The 22210-nt window shown below is 43.4% G+C and overlaps 1 protein-coding gene across 1 annotated transcript in view; it reads left to right on the top strand.

The window, feature by feature from the left end:
* The window catches only part of kiaa1549la (KIAA1549-like a), an 85417-nt gene that overhangs the window by 54629 nt on the left and 8578 nt on the right, over positions 1-22210 (top strand). Inside the window, exons 10-15 of the mRNA XM_071914875.2 lie at positions 659-830; positions 2572-2732; positions 4925-4960; positions 10512-10699; positions 14669-14814; positions 21756-21880. Coding sequence (XP_071770976.2) covers positions 659-830; positions 2572-2732; positions 4925-4960; positions 10512-10699; positions 14669-14814; positions 21756-21880 — 828 coding nt within the window. The remainder of the gene's footprint in view (positions 1-658; positions 831-2571; positions 2733-4924; positions 4961-10511; positions 10700-14668; positions 14815-21755; positions 21881-22210) is intronic.

The raw sequence follows: 22210 nt of genomic DNA on the forward strand, positions 1-22210 counted from the left end.
ATTGGGCCTCTGTAGATACATGGCAGGGATTTCTAATCAGTTGGTGTGGGGAGATAAAGCACGAGAAGCTGTATACTGTGTAGAGACCAGGATTTAACAGATATTGGATTTGGAGGCAAAACTGACATTGATACTGATATTTTTTGGATTGAAGCAGGCAATAGCTGATATGTTGTGCTGATATTCACTATCTTTAAAATGGACAATTTTCATGCCAAAAAATCCCCCCCAAAATGGCAAGTATTCAGGGTTTCCTCCAGAATTTATATATAATGATAATATCTCCATACTTGTGTAGAATCCAATCAAAATGTCAATTCAGGTTAGGGCTTCCCATAGACAACCAGTGTAGTATTGATCAATTATATAATCAAACTGTCTGTGACTGAAATTGCCATCTGCTATTGGCTGATCTTTGGTGCCAGGTGATGTCATCTTCTATAGAGTACAACAGGTGGTGACATCACCTGGCATCAAAGATCAGCCAATAACAGACGGTAATTTCAGTAGCATGCTTTTTACCATTAGATGCCAGGCTTTACACAGATTTGGGTTTGGGGTTTAGTTAGTCTTTAACAAAAGGCAATATCAGCCCAAATTATTCCTCTAACCTAACCTTATTTCTTAATGCCAACTGTACTTTTCCCTCCTGTCCCAGATGGTGAGCATGCGTCGACTACCAGGCCCCAAGAACCCAGCAGAGATGACCTACTACGCCCAGCTGAACGGAGCACCCATCACCGGCACCACCGCTGCCAAGACCCTCAGTACTCTGGACTCACAGACTATGGCTTTGACACTGGGCTACTTTGTACAAGTGCAGGCTGAACGTAAGCTTCTTATCTTACTGTACACTGTGACCATTTAATGAAAGGTCTAGACCACCTTTAAGTTGGAACTCAATAGTTAAAGGTGCAATGTGTAGCATTTTTATACATCAATATATCATTGTGAAATTATTTGTGATACCTTGGTATTGTTAGTACGGGTGTTTCTCAAAATGAAGACCACATTACCCATAAACCCTGTTGCTTCTATAGTCTAAGGTTTTTCTTTCACTTTACTGAAGAAAATAAACATGTTGGAAGTGATTTTTCCATCAGCTTCTCGCTCGTTACACCATCTGCCATTGCGAGAAACCCTGAAAGGTTTAACTCTTGTGCGGGAAGAACAGCACCCTCTTTCTGTTTGTGCCATAAAGCAACCTCCTTTTGTGCCATAAAGCAACCTCATTTTGTGCCATAAAGCAACCTCCTTTTGTGCCATAAAGCAACCTCCTTTCGTGCCATAAAGCAATTTCAGTGTAGAGGCCGGTGGAGGCTGCCAATCCGTTTGCCAATGATCTCGTTTGTTTTCAGTATTTATACTAATGTTTCAAAATTAATGTGGTAATGATTTATTCATGTTAAAATGCTACACATAGCACCTTTAAAATTGTGACCTTCTTAAATCTAAGTTGCGTTACTATACAATATTGCATGTAGACCCATATTGCAGATAGACCCTCAGTTCCCTGCATTTGTAGATCTGGACACTAACACATGGATACAGCTACAGGGCCAATGTACGCTGAATTGCTTTTATATATTTGTTTGTTTTTTATATATTTGCTTATTTATTAATACATATGTATAGATAGATATGATCGATGAAAACTTGACTCACGAAGCACAGCCCTCATTCAGCAGCCATTTTAGAGGTGGCACACTGGTAAAAACATATTCCTACAAAGGTATTACTTCCTAAGCTCAAGCGTAACAGCCTTAGCTTTCTGTGGCATTCTGTAGCATTTGGGTTTTCCATAAATTTCCATAAATTTCCATAATGCAACATGCATTCAATAAAACTCTTATGATTCCAATGCAAATTCACATTCAGAAATTCAGAAACAAAGATCTGCGATAAATGTTTGGTTCAATACTGTTATGTGATGTTTAGCTCATGTTGTTTTTCTCCTTCGGCTGTGGAAATATTATTTTTGTTTTATGGCATGTTGAATGCAGTGGGCGGTCTGTTCATATGTATTGGAGAGGATGGACAAAGCGCTACATTCTTTCTTACTCTCAATTTCCCCAAAATCTTTAATTGACAAACCGCCATCACCACCCTTCAAATTTCCTTCTAACTGTGCAGAATACAGGCGTGGGATTGAAACTTCTTGTAAAATTCATTTTGTTTGCCTTAACTTGCTCGGTGAAAACAAACTGCATTAGTCCATAAAATGAAAAAACACGCCTTTGGCACACCGGCCTGTGATAGAGAAGCAGAAGCTCAAAGAAATAGCTCGTTTGGAACAAAACTGTTTATGAGTTATTCAAGGTAAAGCATTCAAGTTCAGGCGAAATTGTGGTTAGTTACATAAGAGAGCAATTTTCTGCTCGTCGATGACAAGTCTGCAAAGTTGTTTTCGTTTATTACATTGCTGAGAGTTTGTTGCTGAATCTCCTGCTAAAATATCCAGCCAGCATGGAGGATGGTGAGCAGAAGAGTGTTGCGGAGTGTTTTGTAATGACTGCAAGCAATTACATATATTGATGAACGGTGTTTGTGTGTGTGTGTGTGTGTGTGTAGCCGTGGTGAAGACGCCACCCAGCAACCTGTGGATCATGGCAGTCCTGACGCCCGTCTTCTTGCTGATGGTGGTGATCGGCATGGTGGCCTTCATTCTGTGTAAGCGGAACAGGGTCATCTTCAAAACCAGCGCCTTCAGGACCTTCAAGACCCGCTCCAAGGTAACACTGTCAAACTTCCTCGCTAATCTAACCTTAGGCTGTCAACTGGCTTTTTCACATTGCCAAATAGGCGGTTTTTAAACATTTCAGTCTCTGCTCCATCTTCTTCTTTTTAGTCTCTGTGTTCTTGATCTTGATCTTGTTCTGGTGCTTGTTCTTCTCCTGGTTCTTCTTGTTCTTCTTTCTTCCTCTACTGTTAATACGACAGATTGGTTGCCGCCTCACTCTGGGGTATTATTTCTCGCCTCTGATTGTTGAAACGTAACCGCTTCACCTTAACGTGTCCCAGAAACCAATTCTACTGTGAAATTTCAACTGCGATTACATAACCGAGTTCTGAATGTGTTACACATCGCACGGCAAACCTGTTGTGTGAAGCCATTCCTTCAGGTCAGGGAAATCGAGGCCCATCTGCGTGGGCCCGAGCCATTTGTTTTCTCTCTGCCCAATAACCCATGGTCATTGCTAATCATGCGTGCTGTAAAGACCAATCGGGTGAGAGGAAACGGGAAGGGCTCAGTGTGCTGGAAGTGAACCTTGGGGTAACGCTGGCCCTTTCACAATAAAGGCCATGTTCACTCGACATCAACTCAATTGAGGTTAAATCAAATCAAAGACCATGTGCATAATAGATCTCTACCACCTAGTTTGATGTCAGATTGTCCTTCTGACTGCAGTGCATTGCATGACTCCATAACAACAGCTAATTATGTTCATGTCCAATAATAGAAGTAGTGAGCATGTTCTGATGTAGCTTTCCATTGTCCAGAATCCCATAATCTTGAAGCTAGTTTCACATTTGATGTTATGAACAGATGTCCACTCCAACTGCTGGCTTTGTGAGATGTGCCGTCATTGGCTACATTTACATGCACAGAGGAACTTGGGTATTGTCCAGACTCCAGTTGAGGTCTTCTTCAGGTTAAGCTGTTTACATGAACTTCTGACACCCTGGGATTGAGTCTCCCTGCTGCCGTGAATAAACCAATAAACAGAATATACCCGTCTGCAGATAAAACGGTCTGCCAGCCAAAAAGTATGAAAAGGTTTGGCTGGCAGCTCCCACCTCCCTGTTTGAGCAATAGTAGGTAAGAAATGATGATCCCAATAGTCATCTGTGCAATCTTCTCGGCGCTCCTGACAAATAAGCTGATGTTACGGGCAATGCTGTGCAAGTTTGAGTTTGTGCAGATGGTGAAAACCAAAAGTGAAAGCAGTAAGATGTTTCCATGCCACAGTAACCTGTTTACTGTAATATGGGAGTAAGCCAGGCATCTTAACCAGGTTTCTCATAATCAGAGTATGATCTTAACCATGTTATTCTAACCCAGTTATGATGTTTACATGCAGCGATCCAAAACCAGGTAACTTGAGTCAGCGGGGTAAGAGTGGAATTCTCTGTGTGTGTAAATGAAGCCACTGAATGCGACAGTTTTGACACTAACAACATGCAATGAACCGTCGAACAGACATTGTGCATTAATTGCATCAAATTAGCATCGAACTAAACCACAGACATTGATTTTTTTTATTGTAGTCAAATCTCTTCTGTTGCCTTGTTTCATTTTAATTATTCTATTCTATTAACTCTTCCCTCATCATGTCCCTCTAACTGTTTTATTGTAGTCAAATCTCTTCTGTTGCCTTGTTTCATTTTAACTATTCTATTCTATTCTATTAACGCTTCCCTCATCATGTCCCTCTAACTGTTTTATTGTAGTCAAATCTCTTCTGTTGCCTTGTTTCATTTTAATTATTCTATTCTATTAACTCTTCCCTCATCATGTCCCTCTAACTGTTTTATTGTAGTCAAATCTCTTCTGTTGCCTTGTTTCATTTTAACTATTCTATTCTATTCTATTCTATTCTATTAACGCTTCCCTCATCATGTCCCTCTAACTGTTTTATTGTAGTCAAATCTCTTCTGTTGCCTTGTTTCATTTTAATTATTCTATTCTATTAACACTTCCCTCATCATGTCCCTCTAACTGTTTTATTGTAGTCAAATCTCTTCTGTTGACTTGTTTCATTTTAACTATTCTGTTCTATTCTATTCTATTAACGCTTCCCTCATCATGTCCCTCTAACTGTTTTATTGTAGTCAAATCTCTTCTGTTGCCTTGTTTCATTTTAATTATTCTATTCTATTAACGCTTCCCTCATCATGTCCCTCTAACTCTCTCCCTGTTCAGACATCATATCGAAGGGAAGGCAGTTACCACCACCAGGTATTCACTGAGTGACCAGTTGGGTGGATAACTGACTGACTGATTTACTGACTGAATAATTTACTGACTGAATGAATGAATGAATGATACACTGACTGACTTGTTTGTAGTTACCGATCAACAGGTTGGCTGACTGTTAACTGACTGGCTGAAGGACTGACTGACTGAGTGACTAATGACTAGTAAATAAAAGGTTGACTAGTTGGCTGGCTGCCTTGTTGGCTGGCTGTTGTTGTATGTGCTGCCTGTTGTTGTTGCTGGGTAAAATTCTTGCATGTGGCTACTGTGCTGTGGACATGACTTATTCCACCATCCTCATTGGCTATGGGAGATCAATAGGAGCAGAAGGGAGGAAGGAGAGGAGGCGGGGGGTGGGGGTGGGGTGGGGGGGCAGTGAGGAAAGGTGCAAAAGCATAATAGAGGCAAAGGATTCACAAGCACGTTCCTTGAGATTTAAACTGTTTAAGTTTGAGTTGATGGATGGAACAATTGAGGAGGGAGGGGCACATGGTACACATAAACATGAAAAGCTGAGAGAAAGACACCTGTGATTCAGTTTTTTTTTTTTTCTTTTGTTTTTTTTTAACAACATCCATAAAATGTGACTCAGCCTTGTATCATCAGCCTAGACGACTCCCTCCTTCCTGCCAATTCCCTTCCCTCCCAAACCGTCCTCCTCATCCTCCTCGTCTCACAATGCGGTCTCATATGAAGCCGGTCTCGTCCCTCTCCGTACACAGCGGCTCAGCGGGAACTAAAGCCTTACATGACCCCCACCCCCCTCCTCCACCCCCAGTTATTTTTTTGGGGTGAGGCTTCTCTACCGGATTATGCCAGCTAGATTCATCACGGCTCGAACCCATGGCGGGCCGCGGAACAGCAGATAAAAACTGCTAAAAAGCCATTCAAATTCAAAATGCAGCCTAAAAGAAGCGTTTCAAAGGCCCGTCCCTGTGGTTACTGTTGCTGCGGCGGAGCGTGTCAGCTGATTTGTGGGTTATTTTGGGTCTGGCCTTTCCCCGTCCCCTATCCCTCGAGAGGCATAGGGAAGAGGGAGGTAGGGAAGGATGGATGGAGGGATGGATGGAGGGATGGATGGGTAGGCAGGACATTTTAGGCAGGTAATGGAGCTGGAAACATAGATGGGTGTAAAAACCCTGTCCCTAATGCCTGTGTTTGCCTGTGTGTGTGTGTGTTTGTGTGTGTGTGTGTGTGTGTTCCCCGCTCTCGCCTTGCCTCCCTCATCGTATTTACACGTGCAGCGGCTGAACTCCGAGCTTTTATTTGCTTTTCGAAACCATTTGTAAACATTTAATGTTACTTGCGTTGTGTTTTTTAGAGAGAGAGGGCATCAAATATTAAAGAGTCCCTAAATATGAGATTTCACAAGTGGCGCCGTGAGGCTACGAGCACTGTTCTTATGCGCGGTCGTATTTACCGCCGTGCCGATCCGGAGCGGCGGCGTGCATGAGCAAACGAGATAAATATTTCACATAATCATTTGGTCGGCGAACAGCTTGTGGCAATGTGGCAGAGGGAAAGCAGAGTTAAATACTTACATACTTAAATACTTTGTTGGTTAAGCTGTTTGTCAGAAGCACACCTCGAGATGCCTGTACTTTGTGTGTGTGTGTGTGAGTGTGTGTGTGCGATTAGGTGTTCTGTGAAAGATGTATAGATACTAAGCAGGCCTAAGAGATGATGCAGAATTATAGACTTCATCAGGTTGATTTACTCTGTGTGTGTGTGTGTGTGTGTGTGTGTGATCTACTGCTCCCGGCCCCCTCAGCTATCAGTCACCATGCAGGACAACCTAAAGCTGCAAATCAATACCCTTGGTTTATATTAGGTGTGCATGTGTGTTTAAGCATTAAGCGGTGAATCTACGGCGTCCATCTCGCTTCAGCCGGCACATTCTTCAAAATGGCTTTTACTCCCTCTGTGTTGTCTCTCTGTTCATTGAGAGTACAAATGCATCGGCTGCCGTTGAAATGGCTGAAGGTGTTTTGCATTTTGCTGCATCACGCCTCCACCTGCCTCAGGAGCGGCTGCAGAAGTTTATCTACCCGGTGCAGCAACATGCTGATGCGCGCCCCGCTATGCCCCGCCGCGCGTTTCATTCCGCCGCATCTGTACCATTTAAATATAACAACCCTTTTTTTTTTCTTTTTTTTTTACGTGCATCTCAATGGTGCGCTTCCGCCTTCCCTCTGCCCTACTAGAGCTGAATTTAAATCAATACGGCCACGGGGGGGGGGGGGGGGGGGGGAATAGAGCATATCTGGTCCATCTGCTGCACCTCATCAAGCTGCTGTTGGCTGTTGCGATGAGTTAAAATTAGGCAAGAGAGGAGACCGGGCGTCTCTTTCATAGTGCAAACAAGGAGAAGAAGTGTGGATGATTTGGCGGGGCCGCGCTCACTTCACGTGGCAGAGGAAACGGTCCTGGACCCTCTGCGTCCCTCCCTCCCTCTCTCTCTCTCTGTCGCTCTCTCTATCTCTCCATCTTCCCCTCCATCAGTATTCTAAATGGGTGTTGAGAAAGCCTCTATCCGTCTCTGACAGACGGATCAGAGCGTTGCGCGGCGGCGGCGTCCGCGCCGAAGTCTTCATCAAACTGAGCCGCTCACACAAGATGAAAGACGGCCATTTATTAAGTCAACACACTGTCAGTGGACTCCGAGAGAGAGAGAGAGAGAGAGAGAGGGAGAGAGGGAGAAGAAAAGAGGGCTAGAAGATGAGGGAGAAAGAGAGAAGACAGAGGGAGAAAATGAGGGAAGGCAGATCTGAGTAGGGAAAGAGAGGGAGAGAGTAATTGAAAGAGAGAGAAAGACAGCAGTTGGGGGAGAGAGAGAGAGGAGAAAAGGAGAGGTAGAAAATGAGGGAGAAGAGAGAAGATAGAGGGAGATAATTAAGGAAGGCAGGTCTGAGTGGGGAAAGAGAGAGAGAGAGAGGAATTGAAAGAGAAAGAAAGACAGCAGCTGGGGGGAGAGACAAGAAAAGGAGGGGTAGAGAATGATGGAGAAAAAGAGAAGATAGAGGGAGAAATTAGGGATGGCAGGTATGAGTGGGGAAAGAGAGGGTGAGAGTAATTGAATGAGAGGAAGACAGTAGTTGGGAGAGAGAGAGAAGAGAAAGTAGGGGTAGAAAATGAGGGAGAAAGAGAGAAGATAGAGTGAGAAAATTGGGGGATGGCAGGGAAAGAGAGAGGAATTAAAAGAGAGAAGAAGACAGCAGTTGGGTACAGAGAGAGAGAGAGAGAGAGAAGAGAAAATAGTGGTAAAAATGAGGGAGAAACAGAGAGAGAAAGAGAGAGGGACAGAGAGAGAGAGAGAGAGGAATTGAAAGAGAGAAAGACAGCAGTTGAGGGAGAGAGAGAAAGAGAGAGGGACAGAGAGAGAGAGAGAAAGACAGCAGTCGAGAGAGAGGGAGAGAGAGACCCTGAGCCAGCATCTGTGAAATATGACAGCGGTGAAATGTCACAGGCAGTTTTCAAGGTCATGCGGCGCACCCCTCGGCCCTGTCGTTACCCACAATCCATACTGTCTCTCACCCATCAGCCCCTGCACCTCTAATGTGGGACTCTCAATAATCCATACGCCTAATGCATGCGGGTGGAGGTGGCAGGATATATTTGGAACAGCCCATTTGATTCACCACTTCCCTCCTCCCCCTCTCCCACACACACACACACACACACACACACTCCTCCTCAACAGCAGCGTAATGCCATAGGCGAACGAATGTCTGCACTCTCCATACATCTTTAACACGGGAGAGTCACAACTGTCGTCATACATTACTTCAGCGAGTGGAGGGAAGATGCACACACACATGCACACACACACACACACACACACACACAATCAATATACATCCATGCCAGGGTGAGATGGCTCATGCTCTCTCTCTCTCTCTCTCTCTCGTATCAATTTCCCCGACACTTAGCTGCGGCCGCAGCCACGTGCGATCAAGCCGGCGGTGTGTATGACCGATAAATTATTGACGCCGCCATCCGCCCCGATGGCCCCCGCGCGCCGCATATCCCCGCATGCACTCCCGAATTTAACACGCATCATCAAATGCGTTAGACGGCCCTTTTTTGGAGCCACCGAAAATAGCAAAAGCGAGGCCAAAAAATCAGGGTTTTGTCTACTTTGTTGTATAACCTAAAAAGTGTCTCTCTCTCTCTCTCTCTCTCTCTCTCTCTCTCTCTCTCTCTCTCTTTCTCTCTCATTCTCTTTTACATAAATTGAAAGGCATTTAGCAATACAAAGAACACGCTCAGGCCTCGGAGGCTTTTTTTGCGAAAACGCGTCCTCTGCAGCCCTTTTTTAATGTTCTATCTCTTTATGCCAAAACCCCTGGACTTCAAAGGTGCCGTTAAGCTTTATTTATTTATTTATTTATATATTTTTTTTCACTTTTTCATTATGCCAACCTCGGTGTTGGGAGGCTGATAAAAACTGGTTTGGGGGTGGAGGGAGGTCATCCAATTACCTTTATCTGTAATTGGAACAACACTTATCTGGGAGTGTTCCTTTAGTATTCAGCGGACCGCGGCACGTTCGCTGTAAGCAACGCTGACTTTAGTGTGGCCGTGTCGGCCTTTTGATTGCGTTACAAATTTCGCTGCTGTTCGGACGGGTGTTGCAGTAGATTTCGTACGCAGATTCTGTTTTGCTCGAGCGAGGGGGGGTGGTGGAGGAGAGATGTTCTGCTTCTAATTCCCACCGTCTCTCTGGGAGTTTCATGAACATTTGTATGTTTGAACGCCGTTTCCCTCAAAGCTGGAACCAGAGATGTCTTAAGACTTAGATCATGGGAAATAACAGAACGTGAATCCTGACTCGGGGTGGATTTGCACTTCACCTCCAGTACGCTTCGCTGCAGCCTGTCTGATGCTTTGACTGTTTAAGTACATCACATTTATCTTCAGCCCAGCTACAGTATGTGATGCTCTGCTCTAAATGGTCGCATCGCTGTAACCGTGCATCCTTTCATCCTGGTGTGAGTGCTGTGTATCTTGTGACGACATTATCGCTCGTTGCTCATTATTGCGGGTTGTAACTTACATGGGAGTACACTTGCAAGTATGCTTTGTAACGTTCTCTTCCTTCATACAGCGTTCAGCTCTCTGACCAGCCTGTGCTATGCAATGTAGAGATGTAAAACCATACAGTGCAATTCTGCTGTATCCTGTATTGACTTTTTTCTGTCCCTGCATGTGCTGGATGTCCTGGAAACTGCTGCTTTAGTGCATCATAAATGAATAGGGTTGGGCTCTGGTTGCTTTTGGGTCAATCAATCCAACATGCAAAGTCAAACAGCAACCCATTTAAAAAAAAATTAAAAAATAAAAAAATTCCATAATGGATTGGGGATAAAAAACATGGAATAAAAACAAAAACCATCATTGTAAAATTTTCAGTTCCAAAATTCAAAATCCACTTTCTGAATGGATTGATCTAAAAGGTGCAGGAGCTTTGACCCTGTAGAGAATCGGACGTGACCTCTGACCCCTGCTGTGTGTTCACCTTTGCCCCCGCCAGCCTGTCCAGGGCTTCGACTACGCCAAGCAGCACATGGGCCGCACGGGCGACGAGGCCATCTCCGTCCCCAAGGAGACGCTGGTGCTCGGCCTGCCGGTGCGGGACGCTCCGCTGTCACTGGATAGGAAGGTCCACCAGGACGGGACGGCCAGTAAGAGGCCTCCATCTGCCGACATACACAAAGGAGGGTAAGGGAGGTGTTGGCTTGTTCGTCTGCGTGCGTGTTTGCTTGTATGTGTGCTTGTTTGTTTGTTTTAGGGTTTGACCGATATGTCGGGTTGCCGAAATATTGGACCAATAATCAAAATTTGGATGTCGGCAAGTCAGTGTGGTCCACCTCTGATATGATGGATATGAAGCAGATTGATTACATATTAACTGTAGAATTGATCAATACTACACTGGTTGTCTATGGGATGACCTGAACCTGAATTGATTCTAATGCAACATGTTGATTAGATTCTACACAAGTATGCATGGAGATATTATCATTATGTATATATTCTGGAGGAAACACTGAATATCATTTGGGGGGATTTTTTGGGGCTTTTAAAGACACTGAATATTAGCACATATCAGCTATTGCCAGTTTCAATCCAAAAAATATCAGTATCAGTGTCAGTTTTGCCTTCAAAATCCAATGAGACATTTTGATCAGATTCCACACAAGTACGTATAAATATATGTTTTTTAATTTTTGGGCATAAAATGGTCAAATTTAAAGATGTTAAATATTGGCACAAAATGTCAGGATCCAAAAATATTGGCCTTCAAAAACCCATATCAGTCAAACTGGTGTGTTTGTTTGTTTTTTAATCCATTTGTCATTTTATTACAATTTTATTTAAGCAGCCAATGAGGAACACATGCTTGCGTACAGTTGTGCCCTAGCTTGGTTTGGACAAGAAATCGAGCCAAAAATTTGAGTGGAAGTTGGGGTGTATTAAGCTTCTTATTATCCACATTTCTGTGATAAATTTGATAGTGTTGAAATTTACATTCTAAATGGTTGATCTGGGGGAACCTTAGGTGATCAGATGCACTGTTCCTAGCTGGAAACCTTGAAGGGAAGGGAAGGGAAGAGAAGGGAAACCAAGCCATGAAGTGCTGGAGCAGCTGTCTCAGTCAGTGAACAAGCCTGTGGCAAAGCCCCCAGCTTTTCAGGAGGACGAGGCATCAGTGTTTGTTTGTGAATCGCAATGTTAAGCCAGGAAGAAGCCAGCAGTAAGCAGCGCCGCCTCCGACAGATTGGCTTGAATCTGACTAAGTCTAGTGTTAACGAGGAAATGTTGACCAAAGCTTGGAGACAAACTAAATGTATTTGCACATTTGGATGTAACAAATCGCTAGCTTCTTAAAACTGCTGTTACTTGCCGGTGACAGCATCGTTCCTAAAGCTGGGAGAAGCAGCTATTGGCCAGCGACCATGTTGCATTTGAATAAATCATTCCTGCATTCATTTTGAGACATTAAGAGGCTGACAATCAAGTCACTTTAAATTCAATCATTCCAAGAGTCTTTTCTCCTCTGAATTTAAATACTAAAAATCCTGGCTTGGAAAGGTTGTCAAATGCAAGCAAGTAAGAATGATTGTGAATTAATGTGCAATTCTTGGCAAATGAATCAAGCTCTCAAGTAGGAATGTCATAGATTATGGAAGTAAAGTAAATCAATGTGATTTACAAACATCTGCTGGAACCGTGCAGTTTTCAATTTAGTTGCCAAAATGTGCAGATAGTTGTTTTTTTCCCAAAAGACCTCACTAGGATTATAAATTATTATTTGCACGGGCACAATAGAATTGAATAATGAAAATGTTTTATTTTGAAAATCTCATTTTGTCCATCCCTAGACAGTTTTCTGCTAGAAGCTACACCCACCCACGCACCCACCCACACACACACACACACACACACGTACCCACCCACACACACACACACACACGTACCCACCCACACACACACACACACACACACGTACACACCCGCCCACATTCAGTCCTGAAAGCTTTCCTCAAGAAAGTTTGGAGTCATAAATATGAGATGCATCATGCCTCTTCTTCCCCTCATAGAAATGCTAATTCAGAAGCGCGGCTCAATCCACAGCCTCAATTTACAGACCACTAAAGGAAAAATGAATGAAAGTGGGATTAGTTGTGCTTTGCTTCTCAAGGATGATAAACACATGTATATTTATAACCCTGGCTGTGGCCATGCCACAGGGAGCCATTCAGTGTAACAATGATGACGGTGTAAAACGCCGGAGAGAGCCGGCGTGGCGTGATAATCAGCTTTACGAACGGGGCGTACGCGCACATCTTATGGGGAGCCGTTTCTCAAAGACGGTATCACAGGTTATTCTACCACCTGGGTGTACACTAATTAGAAAATGAGGCGGTATCTCATCCTTTAACCGGCGCTGTATGGAGTGCAACGGGTTGAGAGGAGATGAGAAGGGGGGGAGACATTTCAAACCAAAACAACAACAAAAGAGGCAATTACTCTTGGACAACAGTTCTGAAGTACCTTTTCTGTCTGGCAGGCAGGAATGAGGTTGGTGTGCTAAATCAGAAAGCTACTAAATACCCATCACACAAACAAAGGCAATTCTTGTGAAACTGAGACGGTAGATGGGGAAAGCAAGCCTGTGACCCATTGCCCCATGCTGTGAGGATGGAAAGCCTTGGAAAACACTGCAAAATATCCATCCTAACAAGTCATTTCATTTAGCGTTGAGTCTTACAACCTTATTCTTCTTAAAACAAGTGAAAGAATCAGCTAATTCCACTTGTTGCCAATGCAAATCGTCTTGAATCAAGGGCTGTTGTCTCGATAGGACTGGAGTGATCTGCCTTGTTCTGCCTCGTTTCAAGACGCCGACGCTTGTTTCTTGAACACCTGAAACGAGCGGAACTGCGTTGGGAACAAGTGGAATTATTTCACCCTGGAATTCTTCACTTTTTCAGAAAAAGAAAGGCCCAAGACTGAGTATGAGCCATTTGTTTTGGCAAAACACACACGGGGCAGAGTGGAAGGGGAGTTTCATAGTGCGAGCATTTATCCGTTCACATCCACCTGCGGCTTTAGGTGCCTCTCTGCATCCTCGATGTATATGGAAGGATGAGAGAGAACGTGTGAGAGAGTATGAGGCACAGAGAGAGAGAGGGAGAGAAATAGGCATGAACACTAGTTTCCAGCACAGTGTTTATTGATTCGCTGCTGCTCCTCTCCTCTCTGGCCTTCCCGGACAGATTTACATGGAAACACACAACATTCACTTCTCTCTCTTTTCACCGATGTCGTATTTCTCCCTCCATCTCTCCATCTCTTAGCTAGGAAACACCCCACATCAATCACTCTTCATTCTCTTTCCATCGGTGTTGATTTATCCTGTGCGTCTCCCTCAATCTCCATCCCTTCCGTCTCTTAGCATAGTACTACATCAATTGCACTGCTTACTTGGCCAGCCACTGCTGACCGCTGCTCCTCCTGCACTGTAGGCTCTCCTGTAGTGTGCGGGAAACATAGCCAACCTCCCTGTGTGTGTGTGTGTGTGTGTGTGTGTGTGTGTGTGTGTGTGTGTGTTGTCTTCGCCTGTGGCTCTATAATGTCCAGCCACGCTGATCTGTGGATCTCACACCACATGTAGACCGGCCTGTCACACTGTGTAGCTCTTGCAGGTTACATGCCCCGCGGCTGTCAGTGTATGCATGTGTATGTGTGTGTGTGTGTGTGTGTGTGTGTGTGTACCGTATGTGTTTACATGCCTGGTGTGTGTGTGAGGCAAGAAAAAAGACAATCAGCACTGTGTTTCTTTGTACATGTTTCTGGATGAGTGTTTTTACTCTTATATGTGCATTCATTCATATATGCATTGGGTTTGTACACGTGTGTGTGTGTACACATACCAACACACACACTTTTTTATTCTATTATATGTTCACATGCCTTTATTCATTGCTAAAGCGCTTCACAACACCGTTTTTACAAGCGCTCCATAAATCAAGGTTATTAGTCGTATTATTGTTATGTGTTTAGGATGTTGGCAGCGTTAACTGTGAGATGATGCCCAGTGTGCGTGCACGCTGAGTCTCACAAGCTTCCCTCCCTCTCCCTCCTCTCCCTTCCTTGCCTCTCTGTTGCCATGGCGACGGGCAGGCGGTTGCCGAGCGAGGAGGACGGCTCGGTGTCGAGCAGCGGCTCGGGGAAGCTGAACACCGGCAAGACCTCGTCGGCGCGCAGGACGGTGGCGAGCGGCAGCAGCAAGAGCGGCAAAGAGGAGCTGCACAAGAGGAGCAACAACGGTGAGGCGGGAGGGGGGGGGGTGTTATGAAAGAGAGATGGAGGGGTGGCAAAGAGAGAGAAGAGGAGTACAGCGGGTGAGAGAGAAGAGGAAGAAGAAGGGGGAGTGAGAGAGGGGCTGGGGAGAGAAAATGGGAAAAGTGAGGGAGAGGCTGAGGAGAAAGTGAGAGGGAAGAAGAGGAGAGTTGAGGATGAAAGGGGGAGGGATGGATGAGAAAGGACAGAGAGTGAGAGAAAGATAAAAAGATGGGGGAGAGAGAGAAAGACAGAGACAGAGAGAAAGAGGAAAGAAAAAGAGAATCTGCCTCTCCTTATGTTTGTGTCACGCACAACAAGGTCTGTCATTACAGATGCACAAGGCATAAGAGTGTTAATGACTAGAAAATGAAGCACACACACACACACACACACACACACACACTCTAACTCATGCGCTCACATTTATTAGACTGTTGTTGCCCACACTCACAACCTCATATGATGTTATTTTGCCCACAGGACAATTAATGGGAGTTAATGAAGTGAACACAAACAACAAGAGCACACACACTCATACATACAGTGACTCATATACAATAACATTAATGCCTGCTTCTGTAATGTAAATGTCAGTGACGACACATACACTCACATCACACACTCTCACATCTTTTGCTCTCTCTCTTTCCTTTTCACTCTCTCTCTCACACACACACACGCACCCGGTTGCATGCAGACACACACTCGCAGAGCGCTTTTCACTCCGGAGAAGAGAGACACAGGTGATCTGAGAGGGACGACAATAACCCTGATGAATACTAACCAAGCCTCTGAACTGATGTGACACACACACACACACACACACACATACACACCTGATGAATAATATCCCAGTAGATAAATAGTGGCTGCTTTGACGTGATGCGGTGTGGCAGCTACTCTGGACAGTCATTGTTCAAGGTAGAATATTAGCTATTTACCTCAGAGCGATGGGGGAGACTCACACACACACACACACACACACACATTAGATATTTACTTCAAAGTGTGAGCCGAATCAAAAGAGACAGTGCTGTGACATTGTGCTTTAAATTGGATTCCACATGGTGGGGGAGGAAATTTTAACGTGACAAAACTTGTGTCGGTTTGTAACGTGTTTCAGGTGTTTTCAGGTGGCTTACCTCATTCAAGGATGCAAAGTTGGAAGCGCTGCACGCAGATGAAAGTTAAGGAGCTGGCAGGCCGTGTTCCTCAAGTGTTGCGTCTGGTTACTTTTGAGCAGGAACGCTGAAGAAAGACAGGAAAGCGGGTAGAAAGAGTTGTGGCAGCGTACTGTCGCATAAGCTGGGATTCAAATCCGTGCAGCTCAAAGCACATGGTTTGTGCATTAGCAGAATGAGTCATCGTGATACCTTCGACATTTACATGGTTTTTTGGCCTGCGAGTAGTCTAAAGGCAGTGATACACTGTGCTACTCTGATGCAATAGCGCCCAAGTGCCTCAGCACAGTTGCTTTCATCACATAGGAACATCTTGTTTCCATTCATTTCCTATAGAGCTGAGCAACTAGGGAAGCTTGGCTGATGTGTGGACGTTCAACAAGCTTGTCAGCTGAGGAAAGTTGGCCAGATTTACATGCTTCCTTGTTTCCCTAGTGATCTGATTTTGTTTCATAAACTAGTTCAACCTGGCAAGTACAATGATTCCAGCCATTCAAAGCTTCCCAATTCTCAGTTCTCTCTTATTTGAAAGACTGGAGAAGGGTTTCATCCATCATTAGTCAGTGGTAAACTTTTATTTATTTTCTGTTTATTTCAGATTAATGCTACCTAATTAGTGTTTGCTAGCTAGCTGTGTTGACATGTTACATTAAGAAAGGCAATATCAAAGCAATGAAAAATGCATGATTTGCCTCTTCCAAACTTTGTAGCTTTGTCAGACCCTTCACACCACTCACAGTTCTAAGTTGCTTGCAGTGTGTACAAGTGATGCTTCTCACTTTATTCCTTGTTGCTTGAAGTGTTGCATCTACACATTGCTTGACATAGTTTCCCCCCACACCTTTGGGTGTACGGCTATTACCAGAGAAGAAAACCATGTTCCACATCCATCTGGTGATTAGAATATCATACAAAGAAAAGTTATCATATTCATTCTTTTTCTCCTCACTGGTAAGCCTACTGTCAAATATTTCTCATATAATAGGTTAAAGCAGTGTTTCATTTTTAAATAGGATATTTTCACTCTTTAGCACGCACATCTCCATGGGAGTTCAGGAGATGTCAACGCTCAACGTTACAGCGGCTGCACTGAGATCTGCTGTCACCGCCGACTTTCAGGCTTTCTCAAAAAAAGCAAAATTACTCCTTGAAAAGTACGTGCATCACAGAATGAGATAATCGGCTTGGTCTATTTTGCCTTGTTTTTATATGTATTAGATATCAGATTTTTTGCGTTTTTAATGCAAAAGTGAGTGATTCTCTCCAGAGCGTCCAGTGAATATACAGTATATTAATAATCCTAGTTATATTTTGACACATATTCCTATTATAGGCTACAGCTCCTACGATTGTAAACATGTTTTCTTCTCCAGCGCTGTCGGTAAATGCACTCCGTCTTCAATATGCCTTTTTCCACATATTACCAGGCGGATCTTTTTCCAGCTCTGCAAACTCCGAATTGGTTGCGTAAACATCGCTCCGATCGCTGATAACGCTGCGACGTGGCGTCTGTTCAGTGACATTCTAGGACATTGTGATTTTCAATCTCTTTTGCATCAGCAAACCAATGTTCACAGTAATTTGTGTGATTTATAGTGTTTATGCAAGCGAATGAATGGATACCCGGAGGAGAGGAGGGGAGGAGAGGATGAGTAATTGTTTCATTTTCCCCCCACTGTTCTCAGAAAAAGCACGAGACGGACAGAAGAAAAACTAAAAAAAGGGAGGGAAAATATACAGCACAGAAGCACTGTCAAAGAAAATGAAAGATTAATAAAGGTGTAATTCCTGTGAACAAGAAGAATAGGTGCTCACAGGAAAGAAAGAGCAAAGTGAAGAGAGAAAGAATGGTGGTAGAAGTGTTGTCACAAGAAGCAGCACACAAAATCACAAAAGTTCACATCAAGGATGGAAAAAGGTAGACAGAAATGATTGCCGGAATGAAAAAATGTAGATATGTTTAATGAAAAACTGCTATCTACTAAGAAATAAACACATTTAATGCATTTAAAACACCTTATATAACTTGGGAACATCAGATAGAGGAGTAGTCAGAGTTGCCTTGCCAGCTTCTGCTTTTCCTCAGGGTGTCTTAGTGTGCAATGCAAAATCTTGCTTAACCATCTAAGGCATTAAAAGTAATAATTAAGATTTTTAAATCTTTTCTGACACTCTCAACTCTGCTGGAAGCCGGGCGAATGAGGCTGAGATTGGAGTGATTTTATTGCCTGGTTTAATTCTTTTATTTTTTTTTATTTATTTTTTTTAGCCAAAACATAGTGGAAAAACGCTACACTGTGCCACTGTGTGGGTATGGCACCTTACACAAATGCAATTAAAAAAAAAACATAACTGCCTGGTTTAATTCTGTTATTTAACTCGTGAGTGGAAGAAGGGAGGATAAGAGTAAGCGAATGAAACAAACCTTACTTTAATCATGGATCAGAAAAATGATAAAGGATATATGCTGCTCACCACAGGATGAAAGACGTTAGCTAGGTAGTTTGCTAACTATAGATAGAGAGAGAGAGAGGGAGAGAGAGAGAGAGAGTGGTAGGTAGACATTTTCTATATTTAAGTACCATAAAGTTAGCCAAGACAAAACACACTAGCTACATGTATAGAGAGGCAAAGTTTGATGTAATTTTGTAGGCTGTAAGTTAGCATTTCCGTTGGAATTTGGTGTGTAGTTCAAAATCCCTATGAATGGAATTTGTATGAAACACCAAAAACATAAATGTGTCTGTGCTACACAGAGGCTTACTAGGTATGCTACATTTTGTTCCATGAAATAAAATACATCAGCCAACATCACCTTTGTGAATTTTCATCCTTCAATTCCTGACTGCTGCTACTGACTGTTGGGAAAGGGGGCTACAACAGTCATTAGCCTGTAGCTAGCAACAACTGGACAACACAACTGGAATAGAACTAACAAACTAATGAGAACAGAACAAGACTCTAACTATAATAACTATTCAATGCAAGGCTATGAAAATCTTAATAATTTGAATGTGCAACACAGTCTAAAATGTCAAGATTAAAAGTAACTCCTGGAACAAGATGTAGTATAACTCGTGGGTATCCATTATTTTTTGGCATTTTTGGAAAAACCCATTCATATTTTCCATAGGGACTTTGGACTATACACCCCAAATGGCGGAGATGCTAATCTCTAGCGTACAAAATGACAACTTCCGCTTATGGTACTCTGTTCACATGGATAAGGTACTGTATATATATTCACTTGTGGTTTTATACATTGTGCATGGTGCGTGTCATATCTCTCGTTCACCAGATTTTCGAAGATAAGTGTGATGAAAAACAAAACAACCTCCTCAGGTTAGATTTGAATGAATTGACCCTTGTCTTTATTCCCCCCTGTCTTGTTTTCATATGTAATTCGTATTATCCTTTCGTCTGTGACTCAAGGACAGCTCTGGAGCATAACGGTGGCTCACTGAGGTCACCGAGGGTAATAGACATCATACGCTAACCGCTGTTTTTCAGATTAGTTTGACCTCAGTGTGTGAATACGTGCAAATTAAATCAGTACAGTAAGTGTTGGAAGACAATCGTGAGTGTGCGTGTGTGTGTGTGTGTGTGTGTGTATTGACTGAAGGATATTCTTTGTGTAGTTTATTAAGGTTGTGAGAGTAGAAAGAAATGTGTTTATTTTCCTCACACTTAAGCTTAAGTGCTGTGATGCTGCAAGGAGACAAACACTTTCACTATTTGAGGACAATTTTCAAATGAGTATGATTTTTCAATCTCCCACCGATTATCTTCATTTGTAAGATGATTCATCATGACTGTAATTTACACGATGATCTTAGCGAAGGGGCTGAAGATGTGTTGCATGTGACACACACACTTCCCTCTTGAGAGACAGGAGACAGAATAAAAAAGAGAGGGGGAAGACATGCAATAATGCCCTAGTAAGAGGTTAATGACACTGGTCTTTGTATGATCTGTAACACAGAGGCATATAGAAAGTGTATTTATCTCGAGCATCCATATTGCCAGTTAATTATCTAATCTACCATTTCTCTAATCCTCTTCCTCTACCACTACCCTGCTAAACTTAGCATTACTGGCGTGATCACATGACTAACTACTAATCACCATACTTGTAAGCGACACAATTATTTCGAGATTGTGGCCAATTTAAAGCAGCAAAGCACTTTCCAACAAGCACGTTTTCACAACTGTGTCATTTGGGTCACAGTGTTCATGTCCCCTTGCCCTTGTTCTGCAGATAAACACCGAAAAGATACCCTTGCAAAAAAGTTGCTGCAAAATAATTATGCAATTATGGCAGAAAACAAAGTGTTTTGTCTAGGTTTAACGAGATATTCTAACCCTACAAACATATTTAATAATCTAATCTAATAATACAAACGTTCTGTTAAAAAGTGTGTGTGTGTGTGTGTGTGTGTGTGTGTGTGCATCATGTTCTTATATCTTATAGGTCTACTGTATATCTCTATCAGTTCTGTCATCTCCATCCATCTATTGTTGAAGTAGCTGGCTGTGTTTGCCTGCCTTGACTTCATGGCATCAGCCTCTATTCTATTCTATTCTATTCTATTATATTCATAGCAGTCAATTCCAACACTACTCAGTCATAAGAAGTAAGAAAACATGTTTTTAATGAAATCACCAGTATCTCTGTGATGATTCTAGTACAAAATACCAGGAGAATTTCATGGCAGCGCCCAGTGGTTCAGCGGACTAAAGTGCACATCATGTACATCGTGTGATATTGTGAATTCGAGTCTGGTTCGCGACCTATCATGCATGCAGCGCCGCCCCTCTCCCTGACCTTAAAACCGTCACACTGCACACTGTTCAGCAATGCCCAAACGGCAAATAAAAACGTTGAAGCGGCCCGAGTTGTAGCTGAGATGAATGGTAACAGAGTGGGATTGGTGTTGAGCTAATGGCAGACTGTTGTGGCCCTGCAATGAAGCAGTCTGCCATATGATGTCAGTCAGTCAGTGAGTCACAGCAGACCCAGTACAGCACAGCACCCATTCTGTCCGTCTGCCGTTCCCTGCAGGAACACACACACACACACACACACACCCTCACATACTGTACCATGCATACAACACGCGTCCCAATTCTGAATTTTTTCCCTCACATAAACACAGAGCTGATGTTTTGTAATCAGCAAAAAGTGTTGCCATGACAACAAGTAAATCCTACGTCAGAGAGAAGTGTCATAGTTTTGGTGCCCGTGGCAGCTTGGCTGAGGCAGCGTCAGCATGGAGGACGACTAGTCACAACAGTGGAGAGAATGCAAAAAAGCCGACTCGGCTGGTATTTGGAAAGATGCCTTAATTCAGTCAAAACAAGCGAGAGAAGCGTAGGTGCAAAACAAAAATGTGACGTCTTTCGTTATTGTTACTCTTGTCTTTTCCACATCGCTGTCAGTTCATATTGCAGATATGGATATGGGTTACATCCTAGGATAGATATAAACAGTCATAAAAAAAATCAGATGTGAGCAGCAAGAATTGAGCATGAAGGTCTGCAGTGTGAACGTAACTTTAGACCCCAGTGTGGACGCCTCTCTCTCGCTCTCTCTCTCTCTCTCTCTCTCTCTCTCTCTCTCTCTCTCTCTCTCTCTCTCTCTCTCTCTCTCTCTCTCTCTCTCTCTCTCTCTCACACACACACACACTCTCTTTCTCTCTCTCTCTTTCTCCTGCTAAAACCACTTCTCCTCCTCCTCTTCCCAGACCCCTACGAGGACCATTCGGGCTCTCTGCGCCTGATCACCATTAAGCCGATGACGGCCCAGCCCACCTACTCCTACCCCTCCTCCTCTTCCCACAGCCAAGACTCTGTGGTCCTCAATGGGGAGGTGAGTCTGTGCACACACACACACAGACACACACACACCTCCAGGACTTTACTCAATGGCGAGGTGAGTCCGCACTCTTTGCGTTCTGGAGAAAACTACAATGTCATCATGAGTCAGACAGACAGCATCCAATGCATTTGTTAGTTGTAGTCATATATTCGTATTATACTCTAGATGTTTTTTTATTGTTTGATAGAGACGTACAATATATGGAGTAATGCCAGAGCCAGCCAGACCACACAATATATGTAGTCTGGGTTCATATTTATGGTTATGTGTGGAGTTGTGTTGTTGCCTTATTGCATCCTTCAGTTTCAGGCCTCTGCTATC

The sequence above is a fragment of the Centroberyx gerrardi genome, chromosome 4 (assembly GCF_048128805.1).
Source record: "Centroberyx gerrardi isolate f3 chromosome 4, fCenGer3.hap1.cur.20231027, whole genome shotgun sequence".
Classification (NCBI taxonomy): Eukaryota; Metazoa; Chordata; class Actinopteri; order Beryciformes; family Berycidae; genus Centroberyx; species Centroberyx gerrardi.